Raw genomic sequence first — 23,886 nt, forward strand, 5'->3', positions numbered from 1 at the left:
GGGTTAATAGGCGTTAATAGTACTCTTGTAATCGTATACTCTTGTATGTATGAAAAAATTGTGAGGGGATTAAAATTACTACTTGTATATCAATATCAGCCAATTATAGTGCTGTACGTACCTATATATATATATATATATAAGTCTTATTTGGCATTTAGATTCAGTTCTAGAAGTTGAACATTATTTGATGGTAACAGTTGTTGCAGTGTTAAGTAGTGCTACGTACCAAAATGGTCATTGATGATTGCAGAAAATTTCCCTTTCAATTTTCCTGAACAAATTTTCATTAGACTATGGCCTGTTCATGACAAGAAGACCGAAAGAGTCGGTCACTGAGAAAATTCCACATATTAAACCCAGCCAGAGTGCAAATTACGGTTTCTAGAAGCTCATCTCTATCCACTAGCATACCTTTCCAATCGTATACGTTCATTCATGTGCTGTGAAGAATTGTCTCCATGCATGCATACATGTCATGGCCTGAATGGCTCAAATTAATTGCCAATAATTGGGTTATGTTTACTTTGTGAGAAATTCTTTAGTGACAATTGTATCACATGCTTGTACGGTGAGACTTCCATTCATATACTAGCAAATATTTTATTTTAAATAAATTTATAGTTTTAAAATAATACAAATATTAGCATGTGGGTAGTCATGTCACATGCATGGTGATTAAGAGTTTTATTCATATATTGGCCTGTGTTCTTATTTTAAGTAAAATATTGTAAAATAAATAGAACAAATAACATTGTACTATTGAATGATCTTATTATACACATGATACGACTGATTCTACTTTATTTGAGACTTTTTCTTACTTTTAACGTACATACCTAACTAGCTAGTTGATGATCGAGCTAGCTCATTTTTCCATGAATAATACTTGGGTCACCCCACCCCTCCTCCCAAATTCTGATTTCGGCAATGTCAGCCCATAATCGGAACCGTTCACTTTTTAGATAACATATTAAAGATCATCTCTGCAAAAAATCAAATCAATCAGAAATCGTGTAGTTATATTACTGTTGTCAATTAAATAGAAAAAGTCAATGGTTTGGTAAAAAAATCACTTTTTAATTGAAAACCATCTATTTTTTCTATTTAATTGACAACAGTTATATAATTAAATGATTTCTGATTAATTTGATTTTGTACAAAGATGATCTTTACTATGTTATCTAAAAAGTAAACGTTTCCGATTATGCGTCGACATTGTCGAAATCAAAATTTGGGGGAGTGAGATGACTTTGAGGTACTCCCCAGGGGTGACCCAGTATTGTTCTTTTTCCATCCCATGGAGAAAGCCATAACTCTTTTTTGGTTCAACGTAAAATATATGTCGTCATACTTCTAGCTACTTGTCCAACCATTTGGATGCTTCCCAATTAATTAAGAATTTTCTCTTACTGCAATTTGCATGATTAAATTGATTAAGATGGTCAAATTCTATATTATATATGAAATAAGAGGAAATTATAGATTTGGTCAACTTATTTTATATCTAATTCAATTTTGGTCCATGATCTTTTTTAAGTTCTATTTTAGTCCACTAATTATTCAACTTATTCAATAAATGTTCAGATTTGTTTTCTCAAATTTGTCCCGCCTTTTATCCTATCAAATTTCAGTCAAATTCAACAAATATATACTTGTTTTAAAATTATGTATCATCTCTTTACAACTATATAAAAATCATTCGAAGCTCTAAAACTTAATATAATTGACTCCAAAGTAGGATACCCGAAACTACCAATTTTTCATAAAAAATTTTCAAAATTTTCAAACTTTACCAAAATTCAATTCTCTTTAATTTTAATCATTCAAATTGGTTCATATAAAAATATAATCGAAGAAAACACAACCAAACGGATTTAAAATTATAACTTAAAAAATATTGTGAACCAAATTGAACTAGGTATAAAATAAGTTGACCAAAATTAAACTTAAAAAAGATCGTAGATTAAAACTAAACTAAGTATAAAATAAGTTGATCAAATTTATAATTTCCTCTATGAAATAAATTTGAACCTGTCTTTGCATGTCAATCCTTAAACAAAGGACATATTTGATAAACACAAGATCAATCGACACAAAATATAATTAGATGATCCTATATTCCAATCCACTATTTGGTGGCTTATATGTAAAGGAGAGCCACGTACAATCACACGTTGCCAGATGAATTACGTGTCCAGACTGAACCATGTACTTCCTTTTTTTTTGGGTTATACTTATATATGCTCAAAATTACATTATTTTAACTTTTGTTTGATTCTTCTAGAGAATGTGATCGAGTTCACATGCAACAATTAATCAATCTGCTACCTACCTATATGGCTATATCTAAGATGGCGGTTTGTTTCTTTTCTTGTATTACATATTCTCTGCCAATTTTTTTTTTTTACCCAAGGTACTATTCCCATGTTCGAACTTGTGTCCAATCAAGAGTCGTATACGAATTGGGATGGTTCAGTCCCAATGGCATGCAACGCACGCATGCATGCCTGCATGCCTGCCTAGTGCCTAGGCTTTTCCTTTGGTCATGTGGCCGCACCCCCCAAGCTAGCTACCTAACATGTGCACCAAGACATGCCTTCGCCTACTTCCATATATACATATATTTTTATATAATTCCATATTATAACATTTTTTCTTTGGGTTTAGAACCCATGCCAGTTGTTTTTTTCTTTGTCCGGTCGTCAAGGAGAGCATGGATCAGGCTCTCTTAGGTGGCTACTAGCTACTAGCCCTACCATTAACAATCATTAATAACGGAGAATCATTGATTCTAAATCGTACATATGATTCAATATATACAAAGTTCCGTTTACGAAGGAATGATCGATCCAAATTTAATGATGAATAAAAGAAGAAAAAAGGGTGCGTAAGGAAAAAGAGTAAGATTTAAATAGAAGAGATCATTTTGTCTTAAAAAATGACCCCACGTGATTAGCACAAAAAAAATTATTTTATGTGACTATAACATCACGTAGCATAATGATATGGTATTATTAATTTACTAAAATTATAATACGTGGATAATCTTAAGGGTTTTTTCTTAGATTTTAAGGTTTTAGAAATTAATTATTATACACGTGTTATAATTTGAGTAAATTGGTAAGATCACGTCATCATGTCACGTGGTATTACGGTTACACACAATAATTCATTGATTAGCACATAGTACTATGCAAATGGAAATTTGGATGAAAAATGTATAAATTGACGAATAATCTCAATCGACAAAATTGAAATACTTATAATCATTAATTTCTCAAATTAGAAATTTGAGGATAATACTGATACAAATATAATGGTCTAGAGAGCAAAATGACATTAATCACTTTTTTTAACAAACAGAAAACTTAAAAGAACCCAAACTTTGAATGATAATTGAATCCGTTAATTTATCTAGTTTCACCATGAGAGATTCGAAATTGGCAAAGGAGAATAGAGAAAGAAGAGAGAATGAGTGTTATCATTATTTGATTCTGAATTAAATGGCCAAATGGCATGTTTTAATTGGCCTTCCCTGCCACTCAGCATGATGACATGGCAGGGCACTCCCCACTAAAGTTTTTTCTCATTTTTGTGCACCCATTAAATACTATGAATTCTTTTCTTAGAATCATAAAATATAATCATAGTGTAATCCTCAAACCTCATTGTATAGTACTCGAACTCCCCATTATGTAAGGCAAGAAAAAAAAAAGGTAGTTAATTTTCCAAAACTTCTTTGTTTCTCCTCATCACGTGTGGTTTTACTGTTTTAGCCAAGCCAAGCCTACCCAAGTTTTGTTGTAGCTTGAGCTTGACTTGATTTTCTTATGCCTTCTACAATGGGCACCAGAAAGGTTACCCAAAACCTATTTTGGGTTCTAATTGAGTTTTTTTGAACACCACCGGGCCAAAATTGTAGACCCAAAAAATGCCAAAACCTAAAACCCAAACCCAGGGCCCACCACGTGCGTGCGTCAGGGGAGAGTGAATCACAGCTGCAGCCGAAAAAGCCTAGGAGTGGGCCCCAGCCCACTGACGTGGAGACCTAAAGCTCGTGCATGAAATGAACGAACGCACCAGATGTGTAGACCATTGCGATTGGACACCCATCTTCAGATTAAGCACCAACGGCTCTTTTTTTTAATGTATCCAGCGGCTCAGATTTTTGGGCCGTTGCAAATCAACGACCCAGATTGCATGCAATATATGTAATTTTTTTTATAAAAAATCATAAAAAATTGGAAAAAAAATCTGAAAAAAAAAAATGTCTGAAAAATATGAAAAATGTCTAGAAAAATCCTAACGTCTTGTACCCAAAAATTCTATATATACCTCATTCTTCTCTCTTTTACACAACAATTTCATCAAATTTAAATTAATTCAATATGGTTAGAGGTCTTACTTGGTCCCCAAATGCAATTCTTGGTGCGAATAAAAACAAATGATATATTGTAAAATGAAATAAATTGTATTGTGTTTAACGTTTTTATGCATTTTAATATATTAATATTAGTGTCATTTTGAAGAGCTAATTAAAATATTAACAATATATGTTATAATATTCATAATCATAAAAGTTTATAAACTTTAAATTAACGAGTACTTAATCAATTTTACGCATAATTTAAAAGGAGACTTAAAATTCAGTTCATTTTATAAGTTTTTCTTAGACTAAGATCGGTAGTAATTTAAGATTTTTAATCAAGTCCTTTTATTTTTCTTTTTTGACGATTTTATGTTAGGTTTTAACTCCGGAATTTTGGGCGCATGCAGCCTCTAAAAAACTCACTCTACACCCTAGGAGAAGAAATACTCTTCAAATCGGATGAGGACTTTATTATGAATTAAAAAGATTTTCTTATAAATTAAAAATACTTTATTATGAATTAAAAAAAATCTTATAAATTAAAGGACTTTATTTATGAATTAAAAGAATTTTTTAATAAATTTTAAAACATTCCCGGTCTCCATCTAAAAACTGTTTTTCTAAAGAATCTAAGCCTAATTATTTTTAATTTAAATGGGTGAAAAATACTGAAACTCATTTTGGGCCTCTCAGCACTATGGTGTTGCTGATACCCAATCCCAAAATTTGGACACTATTTGAGGGCCAAAATGGGTTTGGGTTTTATTAGACATTAGAAAGGAATCAATAAGTTAGTGTTTTTCTTGCTTTTTAAAATAACATAATGACAAAAATTTGTTTTCAGATTTACTCATGAGCTAGAGTCATGTGAAAGCATGTTTTACATAAAATTCAATAAAATTCTCACCGAAAGGGGTGGTGCATGAAGCCAAAATTTTCCTTGAGAAGGCACTTACCACCCCGTTATCCTGATTTGTTTTTTTTAATAATTGATAAGTCGATGAGCCTTAATCAGCACAAGTGGCATGGGATGGATCACCCGGGTCAACTGTGAGTTGAAATCCTATAAGTTCAAGCCTGCTTGTAATAAACAATATATATATCATTGTTAAAAAAATTCTGTCCAAAAAAATAATTGATAAATAAATAAAACATATATATATATATTAACTTCTTGGAAAGAATTTTCAATATAATTAATCAGTTGCTAAAACTTGTTAGTATATAATTTTTCAGTGATTCGATACCTTACAATGTAAACAAAAAAACAATGCACAAACATCTTATTAAAAAAACAATCTCAATGAGGTGTTTGTCTATTAATTAGAAGAAAAATTTAAAAATTAAAAATGACTAAAATCTACCAATTAGTAAAGAAAAATACATTGGCTTTTATAGCCAAGTAGTGTCTTATGGAAAGGATGGGTTTACCATATATGTACCGTAGCCATTGAACCCCAAACAAAAAGATTTATTACTATGCTTTCATAACATCTTTTTCTCTGATTGACTAGTAACATCCCTTTTCATTTACCAGATTAGTAACTTAATTCCAACCCAAAAAAAATGACTGGTAACTTAATTTTTTAATTTTTTTGGTTCCGATCTTAAGTTGGGTGTTCCAATGCAAGTTTATGTTACTAAACTGAATGTGACCTAATTAAGCAGTTATAATCATAAGGTACGTTAGAGTACATATTTTTTTTTTTCTTAGACTTCTGTTAATCTACGTATATTAAAATTTTATATTAATATATTACATTTTTGTATATAACATACAATTAGAGGTGTACAACAGATCAGCCCATTTAATAATCGGGCCAGGTCGAGTCGATTCAATTATTTTAAACTTTAAGTCTAGCCCGACCCATGGCCCATCCCATAATGAGTTGTGTCAGGCTCGTGCCGGTGCCGGGAGGGCCGGCCCGATTAATTAATTTAAGTTTATTTTATTATTTAATAATTCAAATACTTAATTTTTAAAATTAATCAACAATGTCAATATAAATTTAAAAAATAGAAATGAATAAGAAATAAGTTTTTAATTGAATATATAATTGTACTTTAGTTTTATGGAAATTTGTTTTATTTGTGAAACTAAATATTAGTCTTTAAATTTTAAAAAAATAATTGAGAAACTAATATAAAAACCTTAGCCCAACTCGGCCCATAAGTACGAGCCGGGCTCGGCTCAGCCCACTTAAAGGCTAAGCACGGGACAGGCTCGGCTTGGCCCAACCTGGCCAACTTTAAACAGGCCGTGTTCGTGCCCAACCCGGCCCGGCTTGGCCTGATGTACACCTCTACATGCAATAGAAAGAAATTTGCATAATTATCAGATTAATGTGATTGCAATATGTAATTGAACAATAGTCATAGCTATAACTGAGCAACATTTACAACATTGTAAGTCAACTGGACCGCATGAATTATGTTTTTTCGTGTTAGGCCGTTTGACATGCATTAATGTAAATATCCCTAATTTCACGAGATTGTTGCATGCATTTAAATAGTTCTTGACTATTTAATAATATTATTAATTATTGATCACATCTATCAAAGAGGTGAAACCTACTTTTCTTAGGTAAATTCCACGTAAGTCCATCTTAATGAAAAAACGAACGGTACAAATAATTTTATCTTGAGTTTTGAACACCAAATTTCAAAGTTAATGAAAATACAATTCAATTATTATTAAAAAAACACTTTAATTATCAATATTTTTTGTTAAATGAGATCTTAAACAAAGTGGGTTTCAAATCTTACCTCATTGAATTTTTTTTTTAATTCCTATCCCTACTAAATTACAAAGCTAGATATATGGTCCTCAATTAAGTCAAGCCATCTGTTTAAAAAAAGGAAGAAAAAACCGTCCGACCCTCATTTTGTCTTGACCAAAAGGGATCCACAGGCAGAAACGTTCTTCATGCCTTTAAACAGCACCATTAATGATTCATAAAATACAATACTTTATGGTAATTCATTTTGACTCGTAATAAATTAAATAATTAAGAGGCGTATGGTAATCTATTCTAAAACTGTGTTAAAAAATGTTATTTCTTATTTCATCTGGAAATATCATAGCTGAAAACAAAAAAAAAACAGTCAGTTTTCGAAGAAGATACCAAACCGACCTAAGCCTTTAATTAAGACTATGAGATTCAGTTGATATGGTATGTATTTGTGCCCCATTGTTTGGTCCATTTGAAAGTGCAACAGAAACTGCATATATATCCATCTCAATTGAGCCTGCAGGCCCCAACAGTGATCAGAGTGTAATACTTGGTCATAAAAAGACGCCTGAACGCCCAAGAATTCCAGTTGTAAACTTGTAATTTTGCTCCAAAGTCACCATATCCCACATTGGCCGTCCAGGAAAAGTCAAATTTTTTTGCCAATTCCCTCATTCTAAAAACCCCTTTAAATCCCACTACACCCTTCTACACAGAACCCCAAGTGAACCACCTCTCTCTCTCTCTCTCTCTCTCTCTCTCTCACAAACTATGCACCAGTTAGACTCTTCTCCTCTGTCCTGTAAATGCAGCTCAACTGCACTTGAGCATCAAAACCATAATCCCCAAAAGGCCCATCTCTCTCTTGCTCTCAATGAAGCCAAATGCATAGCCAGCATATCATTTCCAATGGTACTAACAGCCCTTTTACTCTATTCACGCTCCATGATCTCCATGCTCTTCCTCGGCCGCCTTGGCGAGCTTGCCTTGGCTGGTGGTTCACTTGCCATTGGCTTTGCCAACATAACAGGGTACTCTGTTCTCTCAGGCCTTGCTATGGGGATGGAACCCATTTGCGGCCAAGCTTTTGGGGCAAAAAGATACAAACTTCTTGGCCTCACTCTGCAGAGAACAGTGATTCTTCTCTTCCTAACTTCAATTCCCATAGCATTTCTGTGGTTCAACATGAAGAAAATCTTGATTTATTGCAGCCAACAAGATGAGATTGCAACTCAAGCTCAATCTTACATTCTTTATTCTCTTCCTGACCTCATTGCACAGAGTCTTTTGCACCCTCTTCGCATTTATCTTCGAACTCAATCCATAACTGTGCCTCTGACTTGCTGTGCAACTCTGGCTATTCTTCTCCACATTCCCATCAATTATCTTCTTGTTTCTGTGCTTGATCTTGGGATCAAAGGCGTCGCGTTAAGCGGGGTTTGGACTAACATCAATCTTGTAGGATTGTTGATCGTTTACATTGCTATCTCCGGCGTGTACAAGAAAACTTGGGGTGGTCTTTCCATGGAGTGCTTCAAAGGGTGGAAAAACCTTCTGAATTTGGCGATTCCAAGCTGCATTTCGGTTTGTTTAGAGTGGTGGTGGTATGAGATCATGATTTTGCTTTGTGGGTTGTTACTTAACCCTCAAGCAACAGTTGCTTCAATGGGAGTTCTGATCCAAACCACAGCTTTGATATACATTTTCCCATCTTCTCTAAGCTTTGGTGTGTCAACAAGGGTGGGAAATGAGCTTGGTGCTAACCGGCCCGAAAGAGCAAAACTTGCTGCAATTGTTGGCATCTCTTATAGCTTCATATTGGGATTTTCAGCATTGTTATTTGCTGTAACAGTGAGGAACATTTGGGCCAGCATGTTCACCCAAGACACAGAGATCATTGCTTTAACTTCAATGGTGCTGCCAATTATTGGACTCTGTGAGCTTGGGAACTGTCCACAAACAACAGGTTGTGGGGTTTTGAGGGGAACTGCAAGGCCTAAATTGGGTGCAAACATAAACTTGGGTTGCTTCTATCTTGTGGGAATGCCTGTTGCAGTGTGGTTGAGTTTCTTTGCAGGGTTTGATTTCAGAGGGCTCTGGTTGGGTCTTATGGCAGCCCAGGGCTCATGTGTTGTGACCATGTTGTTTGTTTTGGCAAGAACCAATTGGGAACTTCAAGTCCAGAGAGCCAAGGAGCTTACAGGAACTGTCACTATTGATGGTGGTGATGATGGTGAACAAGATTTTGATGAAGCTGATTATTCTTTGTTACTACCAAACACAGAATGTGACAAGTCCCCAGTATGAATCTGAGCAGCATTGACCAATTTGAAGTAGGTTTTTTGATATAGTTTTGCTTCTTCTTTTTTTGGTTGCAAAAAAGGGAAACAATTCTATTGTAAATGATATTGAGAAGTAGGGAGGTGGTTGTACAAGATCCATTTGTGATTTGTTTAGTTCAATATGAAAGGTTAATTATTTACAGAACCAGTGTTTACTGTTTATTTCTTATGACAGACTCTTGTGGAAATGCTTTCTTATATATATTTTTCTAATTATATGGTCAAACAGAAACACATTGTTGTTGCTTTGTTGCTTATAACATATTTTAGTGGAAGTAATTTGTTTTATCTTTTGTTTGTTTGATGGGAAATGGCCGGAAGCAGATCAATGTTGTTTTGTTTCTAATGACAGACTTATCTTGAAGCAGTTTGTTTTGTATTTTGGCTCGAATGCTTTGGGAATTATCCATTTCATCTGCATCCATGTGCACAAAATACTCAGATGGTGAAAGCATGCGCAAAGATGAGGGTTGGATTAGCTTTTGAGTGAGAAAAGATGGGTCGCAAGACTCGCAACTGGGAACCCACTGCAGACCATATTAGTAAGGCCAAATTACACTTTTGGTCCCTTAACTTTGACGGAATTTTCACTTTGGTCATATACTTTTTTTTTGTGAAGATTTTGGTCATGTACTTTTTATATGATAGCAATTAAGTTTAAATAATTAACATCATTTATCATCAATTTAAACGAGATTAACGATTTGAATTTAATTGCTATCGTATTGAAAGTAAATGATTAAAATTACCAAAATTAAAATAACAGGACCAAAGTAAAAATTTCACGAAAATAAAGGAACTAAAAGTGTCATTTGGCCTATTAGTAATAAAAGTCGATTAATACAAGTCAGTTCCACCGCTATGAGTCATATGGTCTGTAATCTAATTCGTATAAGGAAGTCTAAGTAGTGATAGGCTGAATTAGCTTTGTTTCCACTACTTGACATAGATTGGTGGTGTTGCCTAGCAGACTGCTCCCAATTTCAAGACAACCCAATTGGTTATTAAAATTCTAAAATTCTGAACAAAATCACCAAAGTCAAGCATGCCTAGTTACGCTGATACCTCACGTATTATACACGTTATATTATCTGAATTTATACAAGTGGACTCAAGTCACTATTTGAGACTTATTAGTAGATTGTGATTTAGAATGCACAAAAGAAAATGTCAAGGCTGAAATAGCTTGTATGCATGGCTAAGAGAGAGCCAAGTTCACTTTGGAGGCACAATGCTCATACCCTAAATGGATAATTGGTCCAAAATGTCCGATTAGCCCAATCTACGACCCGAAAACTCGAATTGGGTTGGGCTGGCCCATTAAACTGTGGGACATTTCTACACATGCATACCTACATTTGGCAGTTGCCTACAAATTATTTCATTAGATACTGTTGCAGGTGCCATTGGGCTTTGGTCACCATGTCCGACTTGTAGCTCAAATTGCAAACCCTATTCATTCATCCCTCCAACTATCATCTTTCTTATTTTTATTTTTTCACTTCCACTTTTTCTTATTGGAAATCAACACATAGGCTATGACAATTTAGTTGCTAGAGGCTTCTTTTTTTGACATGGCTGACCTTAATTCTAGAAAAACGTAGAAGAATATAAGGTTGACCAAGTAAGAGAGAAAGAAGACGTTACGTTGGTGTTCATGTGAAAAGTAACAAGGAAGACGCGTGTTGTACCTCATGGTCTGAATTGACAATGCAGAAACGTCTGTATGGCTTTAATTCCACTTTGTCTTAATCTACAAAGACTAAATCATTACAATATTGAAATAAGATATTGGTAATTTATTTTTTAAATCATGAAGGAGATTTCAATTTGGTACGGTATTCTTTAATATTGTGAAGACTGAAGAGAAATATATATATATTAGTAAAATTTCATAAATAAATTTGATGAGTGTAGTATTCGTGATTGTACTCATATGCATGCTACGTATGGTATCCACTCCATTGATTTTATATTGGGTTCTCCTTCACTCCAACGAAAGATGAATGTTGTGTGAACTCAAATCTGTGCCATCATGCACAGGACAAAGGTCATGCTAGTATGCCACAAAATTTGATTGAATTATGAGGAAGACAATGATAGAGAAAAAGAAATTATGCTTGGTCCCATTCTTGTTTCTTTTCTCCTTTCTTATTTTTTATTTTTTATTCTTTTTGAAAGGCCCATTCTTGTTTCTTTAGGCTTCAGTCCAAAGCTAATCAATAAAAGAAGTTGAGAATCTTCATTCAGTTCACTTGCATGCTTTAATTCACTGTATCCCTTTGTACTTCTGTCTGAGTAGCAAGCACATTTACCCTATGCTTAATTGTCCTTTAATTTCTTCCAATAATGATTCATTCATTCAATGTGTTCAAGATGTACCCAATCAAACAATCATAGAGTGGCCACTTTGTGCCTTTTGGCTGTCACTATCACTTCTCTGGTGCACACACATGATCATTGTTTACAAAGTCCACATAATTAATTATCATCTGCCATGTGCTCAACCAGTTTTGAGTCCTAATTATAAAGCCATGGGCCCTGCCCAAGTGTTTTGAATAATGATCCAATAGAGTTTGTTTAGTATGAAAATCACATGGAAACAAAATCATATAGCTCACTTTGCCCTACTAATTAAAAAACCTAAATGGGCAGGTTTGCCCTACAAAAAGGACACTGCAAGACATGTCAATTGTATGGAGTAAAATCTCTTTCTGAAATCCCTAAAAATATTATGGTATTGTGGGTTATTTATCAAAGTATGTTGTCATTGAACTCCACTATCATCATATCACACCCTCCAAAGTCAAACCTGCCTTTCCATTATTTTTGTCTGATTAATCAAAAGGGTATCTATCCCATTATAGTTTTCTGCAATTCTTTAATTTTCAGCAGCAGTTCAGCCATATACTTCTCCTTTAACAAGGGACCTTTATGTTATACATATTTTAATGTCATGTATATACTTCTCCTTTAATCACAACTACTTAGGAAATAGATTAATGGTCCCGAGCCATAAAGATTCCATTAAATTCTGTATGGACACAGAAATGCTATGAACTGGAAGTTAGAGTATTGGCAATTTGGCATTATGGTCCCAAAGCATGCACTCACACACACAGAGTCAACTGAAAATTATAAAAGTTTCCATTTTTATTGAGTCACCTTGATATCTATGCAACAACTTGAGAGTATACTTAAGCCCTGAACTACCTGCCTCCATCTCTTTTTTTATCCCCTTATCCTTTTTACTTATCCACCAAAAGCTATACACAAATTTGCAAAGAGGCAACCAAAAAATTATATAAAAAGAAATACACAGTAACAGCATAAAAACAACATTAACCTTTTAACAGGCAATAAATGGAATAACAAACAAGGATGACCAAGAATGGATTTTATACCTGTTAAAAATGCAATTCTCTTTGATTGGACTCATAAATTTGAGGGTGACTTACTCAAACAACTTTTAATTTGCCCTTTGGTTGCCAGCTTTATGCTTTAATCAAAAGTTTCCCATTTTGTTGTAACCACTACTGACTCAAGTTGCTTCTGTGACTGCTGCAACAATGGAGTTTTCCGTACAAAATTTTCCGGCTTTGGTGGCAATCGCTGTTTCTGCATTGGTTTTGAGTCTTTTGACATATGGCCAATTGGGTTCTCTTGTTGCTGCAATTGGATTTTAACCCCATTGCTGCTGGATTTGGAACTATGGTACTTCAGCATATCCAGAATTTCTATGTACTTCTGAACTCTTCTCACCTTCAAGTTTATCAATCAACAATTAGAAAGTTAACTACACTTAGTATGATGTAGCAATAATGCATAAGTAAATAGACTTATAATAGACTATAATACCAGCACTCTTTTCTGCAATTTTAAATCTCCCTCTGCAACAATTTCATCCAGTTTAATTAACTTAATCATCAAGAGCTCAGTTAAATTCTCCACATCATTCTCCGCAACTTTTCCACCATTAGAAGTTGTTGCTTCCAAAGCTGTGACCTATAAAAGTAACAAAAGAAAAACAAATAAAAATCTCAAATTTGATTCAATTCCATCAAGAGGAAAATTTCTTACATACAACCAGTGTATACAACACTCCTCTTACAATAACTGGTCACTGGTCAGGTGAGGAGCGAATGTGAGGGGCATTGTAAACACATGTATGCAGGAATTTCTTCCAAGAGACACCATTGAGTGTCAAAATCTTTAATTCAATTCAATTTACCTGCCCTGCAAGCTTGTCCACTTCCAAGTTTATTTCTGCTAAGGATTTCGAAGACTTCTCTGCATTTGCATTTTTAAGCAACTCTAAGCACCTTCTTTCTCTACTTACAATGTCCTCCACCAACACAATTTTTGACCCATCTTTAACTCTTGCCACGTCAAGATACTCCCTGGAGTCTCTCTCCTTGTTTTTGAATATCAGCTTCTGATCCTGAGGGTGCAATTTAGTTGTTTCTGCCAACATTTTCTTCAACTCACCTGAAATCCAAAAACCCAAATTCCATCATCAAACAACTCAATTGTTTCTTTCCAATCAAACCAAAGTAAAAGTTCCATGAATTCCACATACCAAAGCTTGCTTGGGAACTGATACAAATTTCACGACTTGAAGAGCCATACTTCACTCTGATTTTGATTGTGGGGATTGAAACAGAACTGGGATTCATCTCTGCATTGCGCTTCTGCACCAACATTCCTCCCGGCCTGATTTCCAAGTCTTCAATATTGGGAACTCCTCTGCCATCGACAGAGCACTTGCTTGCTGGAGAAAACATCTTGTTGATCTTCAATTTCATTGTCTCCATCTCTATCTATTCTTGGTCTTGTTCTGAGGCTTAAGACAATGAAAACCACCTGAACAAGAAACGGCACAAAAGTTCAGAGAGAGTTTCTATGTTGTATTGTTCTTCCTTTGAATTAGAGGTAAAGAACCTTAGACCCCTACAAAAGCTAGATAATGAAATCAAAGAAACTCAATAATGACAGAGTTGGGAAGCAATGCTACCTGAACAAAACTTGGACTAATATTGGATTAGGCCAAAGCAAAGTTTCAAGTGAGAGCATGTAAATATTTCCAACCAGTCACTAAGAGGAAGAGAAAACTGAGATATATTCAAAGAGCATCAAGAAAACGATGGAAACATAAGGGAAATGGAAAAGAAAAGGAAAGAAAGCTAATAGCCACAAAGAAAGTGAAGACAATAATCTGTCTATACAAAGAATAATTTTACGTGAAGAGAGGACCCAGCGAAAATCAAAGTTGAAGCCTTTTGTATAAATAAAAAAAATTGTTGGACAAAAATTTACTACTCAAATAATCTTTTACTAATATCTCTAACAAATTTTTTGATAAATAAAAAATAATTGAGCAAAAAAAACAAGAGCAAAAAAGAGAGAGAGAGAGAGAGAGAGAGAGAAGATATGGAAAGAGATAAGAGAATGAGAGAAATGACAAAAAACTAGTGAAAAAAAATTAGATGTTACTTTGATATAATAAGTCTTATTTTAAAGAAAAAGACTCATTTATATAACAAAAAATAATTGTGCCGTTTTATTTTAAAAAGAGAGGCCCATTTATTTGAAGGAGGAAGAGTCCAAATATGAGCTTAAAAACAAAAAAATAAGTGAAGATCGAGTCCACACAAAAAAATAAATAAAAAATATTTTTTTATTTTTTAATGGGCATAAAAATTAGTATATCAAAATGCGGCCCTATACTTGCCTGGCCGACCGCCTAGCCCGCATGCCCTCCGGGCCGGCCCTGAGAGGACCAAAGAAAAATCTTTGGCTTTTTCAGAGGGAAAGTATAATTAAACTAAAAGGGGCAATAACAATAAGCATTTTACATGCAAAATTAAGGTCTTTTAACCCTTTTTCTTTCTTCAAGAATTGTCATTATGCAAGTTCATGTAACATCAAACAAAAGGGTCCCAAAGAAATTAACGCAGAAAATGATACGAAGGCTGTCCTTGTCACCTAACAGGAAAGACAATATAGAATTAGGAACATGTAATGAGGCCAGCTCAGCAGAGGAAAAATCCCAGCTAGCTGGCACCTGTCTGGTTGCCTAATATGGTTGGTTCTCACTGTCATTTACAAAATAAAATAATTGGTGTTTTTACTTTTTATGTTTCCTTGAATAGACATGCATGTACCATAGACTGTGAGTTACACGCATGCTTGTACTGTAATGACATTGCTATCCCTATCCACGTCATGTTGCAGAGCGAGCAGTCTATGTAAGCTCATTGGTTAACTCATCCATCGTTGTTCATCAAAAAAATTGATGCAAAATTTATTATTGCGTAAGCATACAATACAAGGTAATATTCCTGGAATCATTCGGTGACACCACAAGGTTTTTCAAAATTAGAAAAATCAGCCTAAACCACTGACAGTTTGGGCCAAAAACAAGCAAATCAATGCTCTGCGGATTTTGAACCAGTGCCTTATCTTTGAATTCCACTCTGCAGTAGAAATATAGGAGAAAGAAAACTTGATCTTGTCATTCAAGAACTTATCTCCCCTAACTTCTGTTTGGACAGCAAATGAAAAGCCATTTTGCATATTATTGCTAAGCTGCTGCTAAATTGACTTCTGGTTGTTCTTTACTTAATTTTGGCTCAGCCCAAAGGCAGTGGCAGAGCCAGTAATTTGCTTCTATAGGGGCGTGAAAAATATAATAATAATAACTTAAGAAATTGACCATGGGAAAACATGCCTCTTAGCTTTGTAAATGCAATTTATCAAACATCTTACCCATTATCTTAAAAAAGAATTCAACATTGGGTTGAAATTGCAAATTCACTTGAAAGATTTTTTGAAAAACACAAAAGCTATTGGAGGCAATAGACCCCATTGTGGCTCCGTCACTGCCCAAAGGCAAGTCATCACTGAAATGGTTTTCTGTGGGTTCCCTGCAAGTCATCAGTAGCACTTACCTACCCTTTTCTACAACAGTATCACCCCCCAAATGTTATTGCCCTCCCTGTTACACCTTATTCCCGGTTAATTTTGCAAAAAAGATAAAATAGGTCCTACTCAAATAACTCAAAGACTGAAGTCATATGTGGGACATGCTCAACATTTTCACATATCAAAACAGATGTTACAATCAATGAGAAACCATGTGAAGTAAACTTGGAAAAGCAGTGCTCTTCTTATCTCATTCCAAGCACTCCAAAGAGTACAAAATGTTGTTTTTGCTGATAACTACCTCACTCTTCCTTCCGAGCCTTTGATCTCGCAGGCCTTGCAGGTTTTATTATATAACCAAGCAGGATCAATACTATGGGAAGAATGGTTCCAATAAAATGCACGCTCCCATATGAAGCAAGTGTTTCACGAAGGCTTAATACCTGTACCAATGTACGACAAATGCATGAGAAACGTTAAAGCATCAGAGAATGGCATGTGTTCATGCGCATGTGTGCTTGAATGGCATGTGTTCATATACATGTTTGTGTGTCTGAATGGCATGTATTAAATGCATGAGAAACTTTAAAGCATCAGAGAATGGCATGTGTTCATGCGCATGTGTGCTTGAATGGCATGTGTTCATATACATGTTTGTGTGTCTGAATGGCATGTGTTCATATACATGTTTGTTTGTGTGTGTGTGTCTGTCTAAATGGCATGTGTTCATGTACATGTGTGTGTGTGTGTGTGTGTGTGTGTGTGTGTGTGTGAGAGAGAGAGAGAGAGAGAGAGAGAGAGAGAGAGAGAGAGAGAGAGAGAGAGAATGGCATGTGTTCATATACATGTTTATTTGTATGTGTGTGTGTGTGTGTCTGAATGGCATGTGTTCATGTACATGTGTGTGTGTGTGTGTGAGAGAGAGAGAGAGAGGACTAACAATAAAGCCAACACAGGAATAGTTCAGAACCAAGACAGTGTAAGCAAAGTTTAAGAACACCAGTATCTTCTTAACAACATCCATTTGTGGAGGTACAGCTTGCTGCCATCTGTATATCACTGCTTGCAAAAACAAGTTCAAAAGGATACAGTAAATTATCTTTAAAATGTAATAATTTGAGAATAAAGGCAGTCAGACCAATACCTCTTGAACCAGCAATCATCAATGCTGACTGAACAAAGAATATAATGTACCCAGGATAAAGTCCCTACAGTAGTTCAAAGAAGAATCAATACGATACAGAAATTTACATTAAAACCAGCAAAAATCAAAATGATTCTGTAGATAAGAATAAACATAAGGATACGAGACAACAAAAATAAAATGAACTGACTAATAATCCAAGAGAAACTTAATGGGTGATGAGCATACAAATTTTGAATGGTGGATCATGATTATGATAACTATAAAGTTATAATGGCTAACATTGCCATTGATGATTAAATGAATAGGTATGGAACGAAAACGAACACTCAGCATTGGCACAGCAAACAAACCCTATAGACAGCCATATCTTTGACATTGCCCAAAATTACATAGGTATATATCTTCCAAGATGTTTTCAAGACAATAAGAGGAACACATGAAAAAACTCCAGAAAACCCTAACTACATTTAAAATAACACAAGTGACAGAATATGTGTTCAAAGCCATTAGTTTGATTTAGCTGCATGTAGAGAGACAAGTTCAAAACCATTAGTGGTGACACGTTCATCAGTTAAGGATGAAAATGAACCAAATAAGGAGGGGCATTTTGTTACCCCATCCTCATCCCCACCCCCAGGCCCACCCCATTCTACCCAGAAACCTTTTGTTCCCCTTGTATTCGATAAAGGTACAAAACTTAAGCATAAAATATAAACAATAAAATGTTAAGCAATGTAAATTATATAAAATTTGAAATTTGGGACTATAATTGATGATTAGATTGCAGATCTAAGAATTAGAAAGTAACCAAATGCAAAAAAAATTTATACCCAACCTGATAGATATATAAACAGTGTTTATTATATATATATATATATGTGGGACAGGGTAATAGAATCATAGAAGACAATCACATCCTTGCCCCAGCCTGCATCAGGTTTTAATTTTAAATCCGAACACTGCCCCCCATACCTATTTAAGGAAGGGTAATTCATCCCATTTGGGATGGGATGGGAAGGGATGGGATGGAAGGGGCCCTAAAATAATCCGCCCATGGTTGAAAAATATGCTAAAAATTGCTTTGCTTATACCATAATCACCTCAACACTCAAAATATAAACAGGGTACAAAATCAGCAAAAGACAAACACACACACACACACACACACACACACATTCAGGATGAGGCTCAGACTAATTTTATACTCACATGCCAAACAGCACTGGTGGTCTGTGTAGCCAGCAACTGGAAGAAACCAGGCTTCTTGCCACTTTTTACAAGCCTTTCATAAACATCTACAGATGAATAATATATTAGATAATGCACCTGTTATAAACACTCATCTCTTGCTTCAACTGCATAAAATACTAATAACTTTTAGATGATATAAGAAGATAGGCTACAAAATCTTGAACAGAACTAAAAGTAGTTAAACTTTCAGCCATAAAATTCAATTGGCAGAAAACTGAAGAACCAGTGGCCAAATTATCCATTTAAGGATAAATCATATTCTACCTGGTCAAGCTATATATAGTTCAAACTTCAAATATTTAATACCAGACCTAATTATTCTTATAATTCTTTTCTGACAGTTCCTATCAGAAATTATGACTAGATCATACTTGCATATAAACAAAGCAATCCAACTCAATTCTAACTAGGATTTGTATTTCAGAGAAGCAAAAGTATGTTTTCTTGTTTAATATGAAAAAATTTCTTTGTTACTGAAAACTTAGGAGACATGAGAGATGCTCACAATGACGAAGCCAGGTGCTGACTTGTATGTTCCAAACAAGTGGCAACTGAACTGAACTCTTTGCAAGCTCAACGCCTAGAATATCAACATTTTTTGCACGATCCCATCGTGGCTTTGGCGGTGAAGATTCTGTCCAGCCACTGAAACCCAAACCACAAAGAATGATAGAGGCCTCTGAAATTGACCAGATGAAATAATATTTCCACCGTGCTGTAAATCCCGACATATACTGGTAGCCCAATCGTTTCCAGAAACCCCATTCTTGGTATATGGGATCAGCAAACCGTGACAAAGGAAAATGGGGTACCAGGTACAAATACAAGGCCATACAGAAGGCAGCTTGGATAACAGCTCGAATTGCTGCCCCAAATGGTGATGGAGGCAGTCCTTTCTCTGAGCGGCTCCAAACCTGAAGTGATATTGAATAAAAGCCAACAAGTGAGAACCGTTGATATCAAGGAAACAAAAATAAGAAAATAGAAATAAATTTGGAGCATCATAAGCATACCCCCTTTCCTTCACTCCAGTCAAGATAATCCTTTATCTCATATACTGGACCAGCAAAGTGACTACCACAGCAGAGACAGTAACCAAAGTACTCAATCAATGAGGGTAACTTAATCAATCGATTTTTCTTTTGAGCCTCACGCAGACCTTCCTCTTTCAATAACCCATCATTATAATTTATTGCACATGAAATGACTTTCAGTGTTAACACCATTAGAGCTCCTAAATATGATAAGGAGATTCAAATTAGCTGACTTGTATAAAGCAACAAAGAATAGTGCTTACACAAATATGGCTACCGAAAATAAATTACTAAAAATGGCCAAATATGTACAATTTCAGGCATATTAAGAATTCATTAGAAGAAGCCCAACACTTTTAGTAACAAAAGAGAAAAGGAACTCATCATTGACTAATCACACAACTAGCAATTTTCTTATAGAAGAATAACACACATTGCAACCCGGTAAAGAGCAAAACATTAAGTAGGGGGAAATGCAAGCAGGCGAGAAAAGCTGATATAGTGCTTACCAGTTCCATCAATTCCTCCTTCCTTCCATGCGTCCCCACTCATGTAATATACATGGCTACACATACAGACACATGTATATGAATGATCAAGAATTCTGAAATAAGCACTTTTCAAAAAACCCCAAGATATATATATAATAAAGATTTTCACATATAGATAAAGTATGATCAATTCAAGACCATCAATGGAGAGCACAATGTTACCATCACCGAAACAATGTTACCATCAATGGAGAGCACAAAAATCCATATGCCCTTCAAATGGTGTTAATGGTGCAATTGCGGTTTCTAACATTGTCCCACATCATAAATATGCATTATCAAAGACATTATTATGAGACAAATCAGATCTGTAAAACTTAGGACGTAAAACCATTCACTGACTGCACTAGAACAATCAAAATATAACAAGAAATCAGCTGCAAAAAAATGGAATTAATTCAAGTGCATGACATTTAAGCATACATACATACATTCTCGATAAAAAAAAATATATATATATATTCACCTCCCAAAAAGAAAAAATTAAATAAATAAATCACACTAATTAGTAACATCATATTCTAATCAACCAATCCATGAGCTTGAAAATAACGTTATCCAATCACATGCTTTAAAAATAAAAATAAATAACAAAAACAGCGTTACAAAATAGCACTACCCAGTACCCACCAAATTTCTCACAAAAATCCGATTACCCAACTCAAAATTTGAAGGACCCAACTTCTCAAATTTACACACACATCGAAATCAAAGATAAAAATTTTCTTTTTTGGTTATACGTACCAACCGATGAGGTATCCAAAGCCCAATACAAAGGTAACGATCCCGCAATGTTTCCGATAGAAGACCATGGAAGCATAGCCGAGCAACATTGGGACTAAGAAGTGGAGGTTGGAAGAGAAGCCGAAGGAGAGGTAGGAGAGGATGGCGCCGGAGGCGAAGGCGTAGAGGTGCTTGGCTTGCGGACCAGGGGCGAACCGCGAGAGGAAGCTGACGGGGATGGTGGCGACGAAGCAAAAGAGGAAGCGGAGCACCGAGACCGAGACACCGATCGCGGCAGCCATGGATTCCATCTCCAGCTGGCCCATGGCTGGCTGGGTTTCTGGTTTGAGTACGAATCTGCGAACGAGATTGAGAAGAAGAAGAAGGTCTGGAGATGAAAAATGAATGAATGAATAAAGATCCTCTTGCTGATTTTATTTTACGATTTTTATAAACTAGACTTGGAATTTGGATTTATTGTGGGGAAAGGACGATAATGCCCTTGGAAAGGACTTATTTTGTAGTTTTGGATTGGTTGGCTGGGTGTATGGACTGCAGAATGCAACGTTGGGTTTGCTTGTCCCTTTCACTACCATAACCATAATAACTAGGTCTTGTGACTTCTTGAAGTCATCGAAAACTCTGTTTATTGGAGATGCTTTCTTGAGACCTTGGCATGGCATCCGAAAAGATCCAACAATTTAAAACCGTCGATCTAATGGTAGTATCGACATCCATATCATACTGTGTGATATCAAATATTCAAATTTTACTTAATAAGTATGTTCTACTTCTAACGAAACGAAAAAAAAAATTACATTTTATAAGTGAAAAAGTAAATCTACTAAAATCTAATAGTTAAAAAATATAATGTTAATAATTATAAACCCCCTAGTTAGAGATAAAATCTCTCATAACCTCCACCCAAAATCTAACTCTCTTATAACCCCCAATCTTACACTTAATATTTTCCTAAACCCCCTAGTCAACTAATACCCAGTCAACTTTGACTCCCCATATTTTAATTTTCCAGTTTTACCCCTTTTGTTTTATTTTCATTTTCAGCCAACTAATACTCTCTCTCTCTCTCTCTCTCTCTCTCTCTCTCTCTCTCTCTCGGTCTCTCCTATCTGTTGCCTCTCTCCCCTCTGCGTCTCTCTCTCTCCCCGCTGCTGTCGCCGGCGCGTGCGCCGCCGTCTGGCGACGGTTGCCGGTGAGACCGGTCCCATCACACTCGCCTCTTCTTCCTCTTCCTCCCTATGCCCTCCACGTGCCGTGAAACTAAACGTCGACGCCAGATCGGGTCTAAGCAGATCTGAGCTCTCTCGCCGGCGATCCGTCAATTCCGGCGGCGACGAGCTGTCGGACCGGTTGGGTTCTTCTTGCCTCTTCCTCTTCTATATATTCATGGCCTTTTCTTTCCCATAAAATCCACAGAAAACCAAATGCAGCCCGAAGTCCGATCGTCATCTCCGGCGGTGACTTCGCGATTCCGGCGACGTCGCAGCTGCTCTCCACTTCCAGAAGCTTCCTCTCGACGTGGTGAGTGTGATGGTGGTCTCCGATTCTCCAACTGACCACCGTGGACGGCGAATCGACTCCGAGAAGGTCCAAGACTTACCGCCGCCATTGCCGGCGATTCCGACGGCGGATTGAAGTGGTTCCGGTCCCATTCTTCTCCCCTCGACATTCTCTCTCTACTGGTATACAAATTTGTGCTCAATTGCCTCGAATTTCAAAAGCCCTAATTTGAAAACCCCAACCTCCGCTGCTGCCACTCTCGGAATTCGGCGGCTCCGACCACCCATAGTTAAGATTTTGGTATGAAAATGCTCATCTCTCTGAGTTCTTTATGTTTGTTAAATCAATTCTTTGATTTAGATAATGAGATTGAAATTCTTGTGAATCTGATTTATAAGTATATTTGTGAACTGATTTGTAAGTATGTTTGTAAACTATTTGTGAAATGTTGTGAAATCTGATTGTGAAATTGATTCACAAACATTTTTGAAATGTACAGTTTGCGAAATTGATTTTGTGAATCAATTTGTGAAATTCTTGAAATTAAACAGTTTCAGTTCGTGAAACAGTTTCAGTTCTTGAAACAGTTTCAGTTCGTGAAACATGAGTTTTAAATGAACTTTGAATGAAATTATGGTTCTGAAATATGATGAATCAAATTTGCAGGTAGAAACAGATCGAGGCAGTGGCGACTGTCGTGTACTCGTCGCGCGTGAGGTGATCGGACGACGTTGTATTGTTGGCTACTCCTCTCATCTCAATGACTTGTTGTATTGTTGGTTTTTTTTTGATAAGGTTGCTGTGTTCTTTTTAGTGAAACGGAATTCAGTAAAGGTGTAACTGTTTTAGTGAAGTGTAATTGTTTTAGTAAATGTGTAATTGTTTTTTAATTAAGGTGTAATTGCATTTTAGTCGAGGTGTAATTGTTTTATCACTTAATTCAGTTTCAGTAAGTGAATTCATAACTGAATTCTTCAATTTAGTGTAACTGAATTTCTGAAATTCAGTTTCAGTGTAATTGAATTCTTGAAATTCAGTTTCAGTGTAACTGAATTTTTGAAATTCAGTTTCAGTGTAACTGAATTTTTGAAATTCAGTTTTAGCGTAATGAAATTCAATTTCAGTGTTTGATTTTAGTTTTAGTGAAATATTGAGTTTTAGCAAAAACTTCAATTCCAAAAAAAAAAAAAAAAAAAAATAGTTTCACCAAAATACAGTTACAGTGACGTCAGCATGCGTCAGCGCGCGTCAGAAGGGTAATTTAGGATTATAAGTTTTAGGGGGTTTTG

At 35.5% G+C, this 23,886-nt stretch overlaps 3 protein-coding genes across 4 annotated transcripts; 1 reads left to right on the forward strand and 2 right to left on the reverse strand.

Moving 5' to 3' along the window:
* Window positions 1-7,875: 7,875 nt before the first annotated feature.
* On the forward strand, window positions 7,876-9,411 carry LOC147273958 (MATE efflux family protein). Its single transcript, XM_086227708.1, has one exon. The coding sequence runs from the start codon at window positions 7,876-7,878 to the stop codon at window positions 9,409-9,411; it is 1,536 nt and encodes a 511-aa protein (XP_086083834.1).
* A 3,170-nt stretch (window positions 9,412-12,581) lies between these two features.
* Window positions 12,582-14,704, reverse strand: LOC147273959 (BAG family molecular chaperone regulator 1-like). 2 transcript variants are annotated; one of them, XM_086257188.1, is made up of 5 exons: window positions 14,461-14,704; window positions 14,026-14,309; window positions 13,678-13,934; window positions 13,305-13,451; window positions 12,582-13,208 (listed from the first exon to the last, which is right to left on the reverse strand). In XM_086257188.1, exons 2-5 carry the CDS (start codon window positions 14,258-14,260, stop codon window positions 12,948-12,950), a joined length of 900 nt encoding a protein of 299 aa, XP_086113314.1. In that variant the 5' UTR covers window positions 14,261-14,309; window positions 14,461-14,704; the 3' UTR covers window positions 12,582-12,947. The 2 variants fall into 2 exon arrangements, with proteins under 2 accessions (XP_086113314.1, XP_086113315.1); XM_086257189.1 differs by lacking the exon at window positions 14,461-14,704 and having other exon boundaries at window positions 14,026-14,432.
* Window positions 14,705-16,477: 1,773 nt separating this feature from the next.
* LOC147273960 (lysophospholipid acyltransferase 1-like) lies at window positions 16,478-21,501 on the reverse strand. The gene is made up of 8 exons (XM_086227408.1): window positions 21,098-21,501; window positions 20,312-20,367; window positions 19,782-20,002; window positions 19,274-19,682; window positions 18,727-18,812; window positions 17,515-17,578; window positions 17,311-17,429; window positions 16,478-16,813 (listed from the first exon to the last, which is right to left on the reverse strand). The coding sequence occupies exons 1-8, from the start codon at window positions 21,400-21,402 to the stop codon at window positions 16,673-16,675; spliced, it is 1,401 nt and encodes a 466-aa protein (XP_086083534.1). The 5' UTR covers window positions 21,403-21,501; the 3' UTR covers window positions 16,478-16,672.
* Window positions 21,502-23,886: the final 2,385 nt, after the last annotated feature.

This window comes from Dryas octopetala, chromosome 9, assembly GCF_963921425.1.
Source record: "Dryas octopetala chromosome 9, drDryOcto1.1, whole genome shotgun sequence".
NCBI classification, from domain to species: domain Eukaryota; kingdom Viridiplantae; phylum Streptophyta; class Magnoliopsida; order Rosales; family Rosaceae; genus Dryas; species Dryas octopetala.

Excerpts from the sequence above, each read along its gene's own strand:
- LOC147273958 (XM_086227708.1), top strand. The coding sequence starts at position 7,876 with ATGCACCAGTTAGACTCTTCTCCTCTGTCCTGTAAATGCAGCTCAACT.
- LOC147273959 (XM_086257188.1), bottom strand. The coding sequence starts at position 14,260 with ATGGAGACAATGAAATTGAAGATCAACAAGATGTTTTCTCCAGCAAGC. Across the intron at positions 13,935-14,025 it reads CAGTTCCCAAGCAAGCTTTG|GTGAGTTGAAGAAAATGTTG; the intron begins GTATGTGGAATT and ends TTTGGATTTCAG. Across the intron at positions 13,452-13,677 it reads TGGACAAGCTTGCAGGGCAG|GTCACAGCTTTGGAAGCAAC; the intron begins GTAAATTGAATT and ends TTACTTTTATAG.
- LOC147273960 (XM_086227408.1), bottom strand. The coding sequence starts at position 21,402 with ATGGGCCAGCTGGAGATGGAATCCATGGCTGCCGCGATCGGTGTCTCG. Across the intron at positions 20,368-21,097 it reads TTTGGATACCTCATCGGTTG|CCATGTATATTACATGAGTG; the intron begins GTACGTATAACC and ends CTGTATGTGTAG. Across the intron at positions 19,683-19,781 it reads ACTGGAGTGAAGGAAAGGGG|GTTTGGAGCCGCTCAGAGAA; the intron begins GTATGCTTATGA and ends ATATCACTTCAG.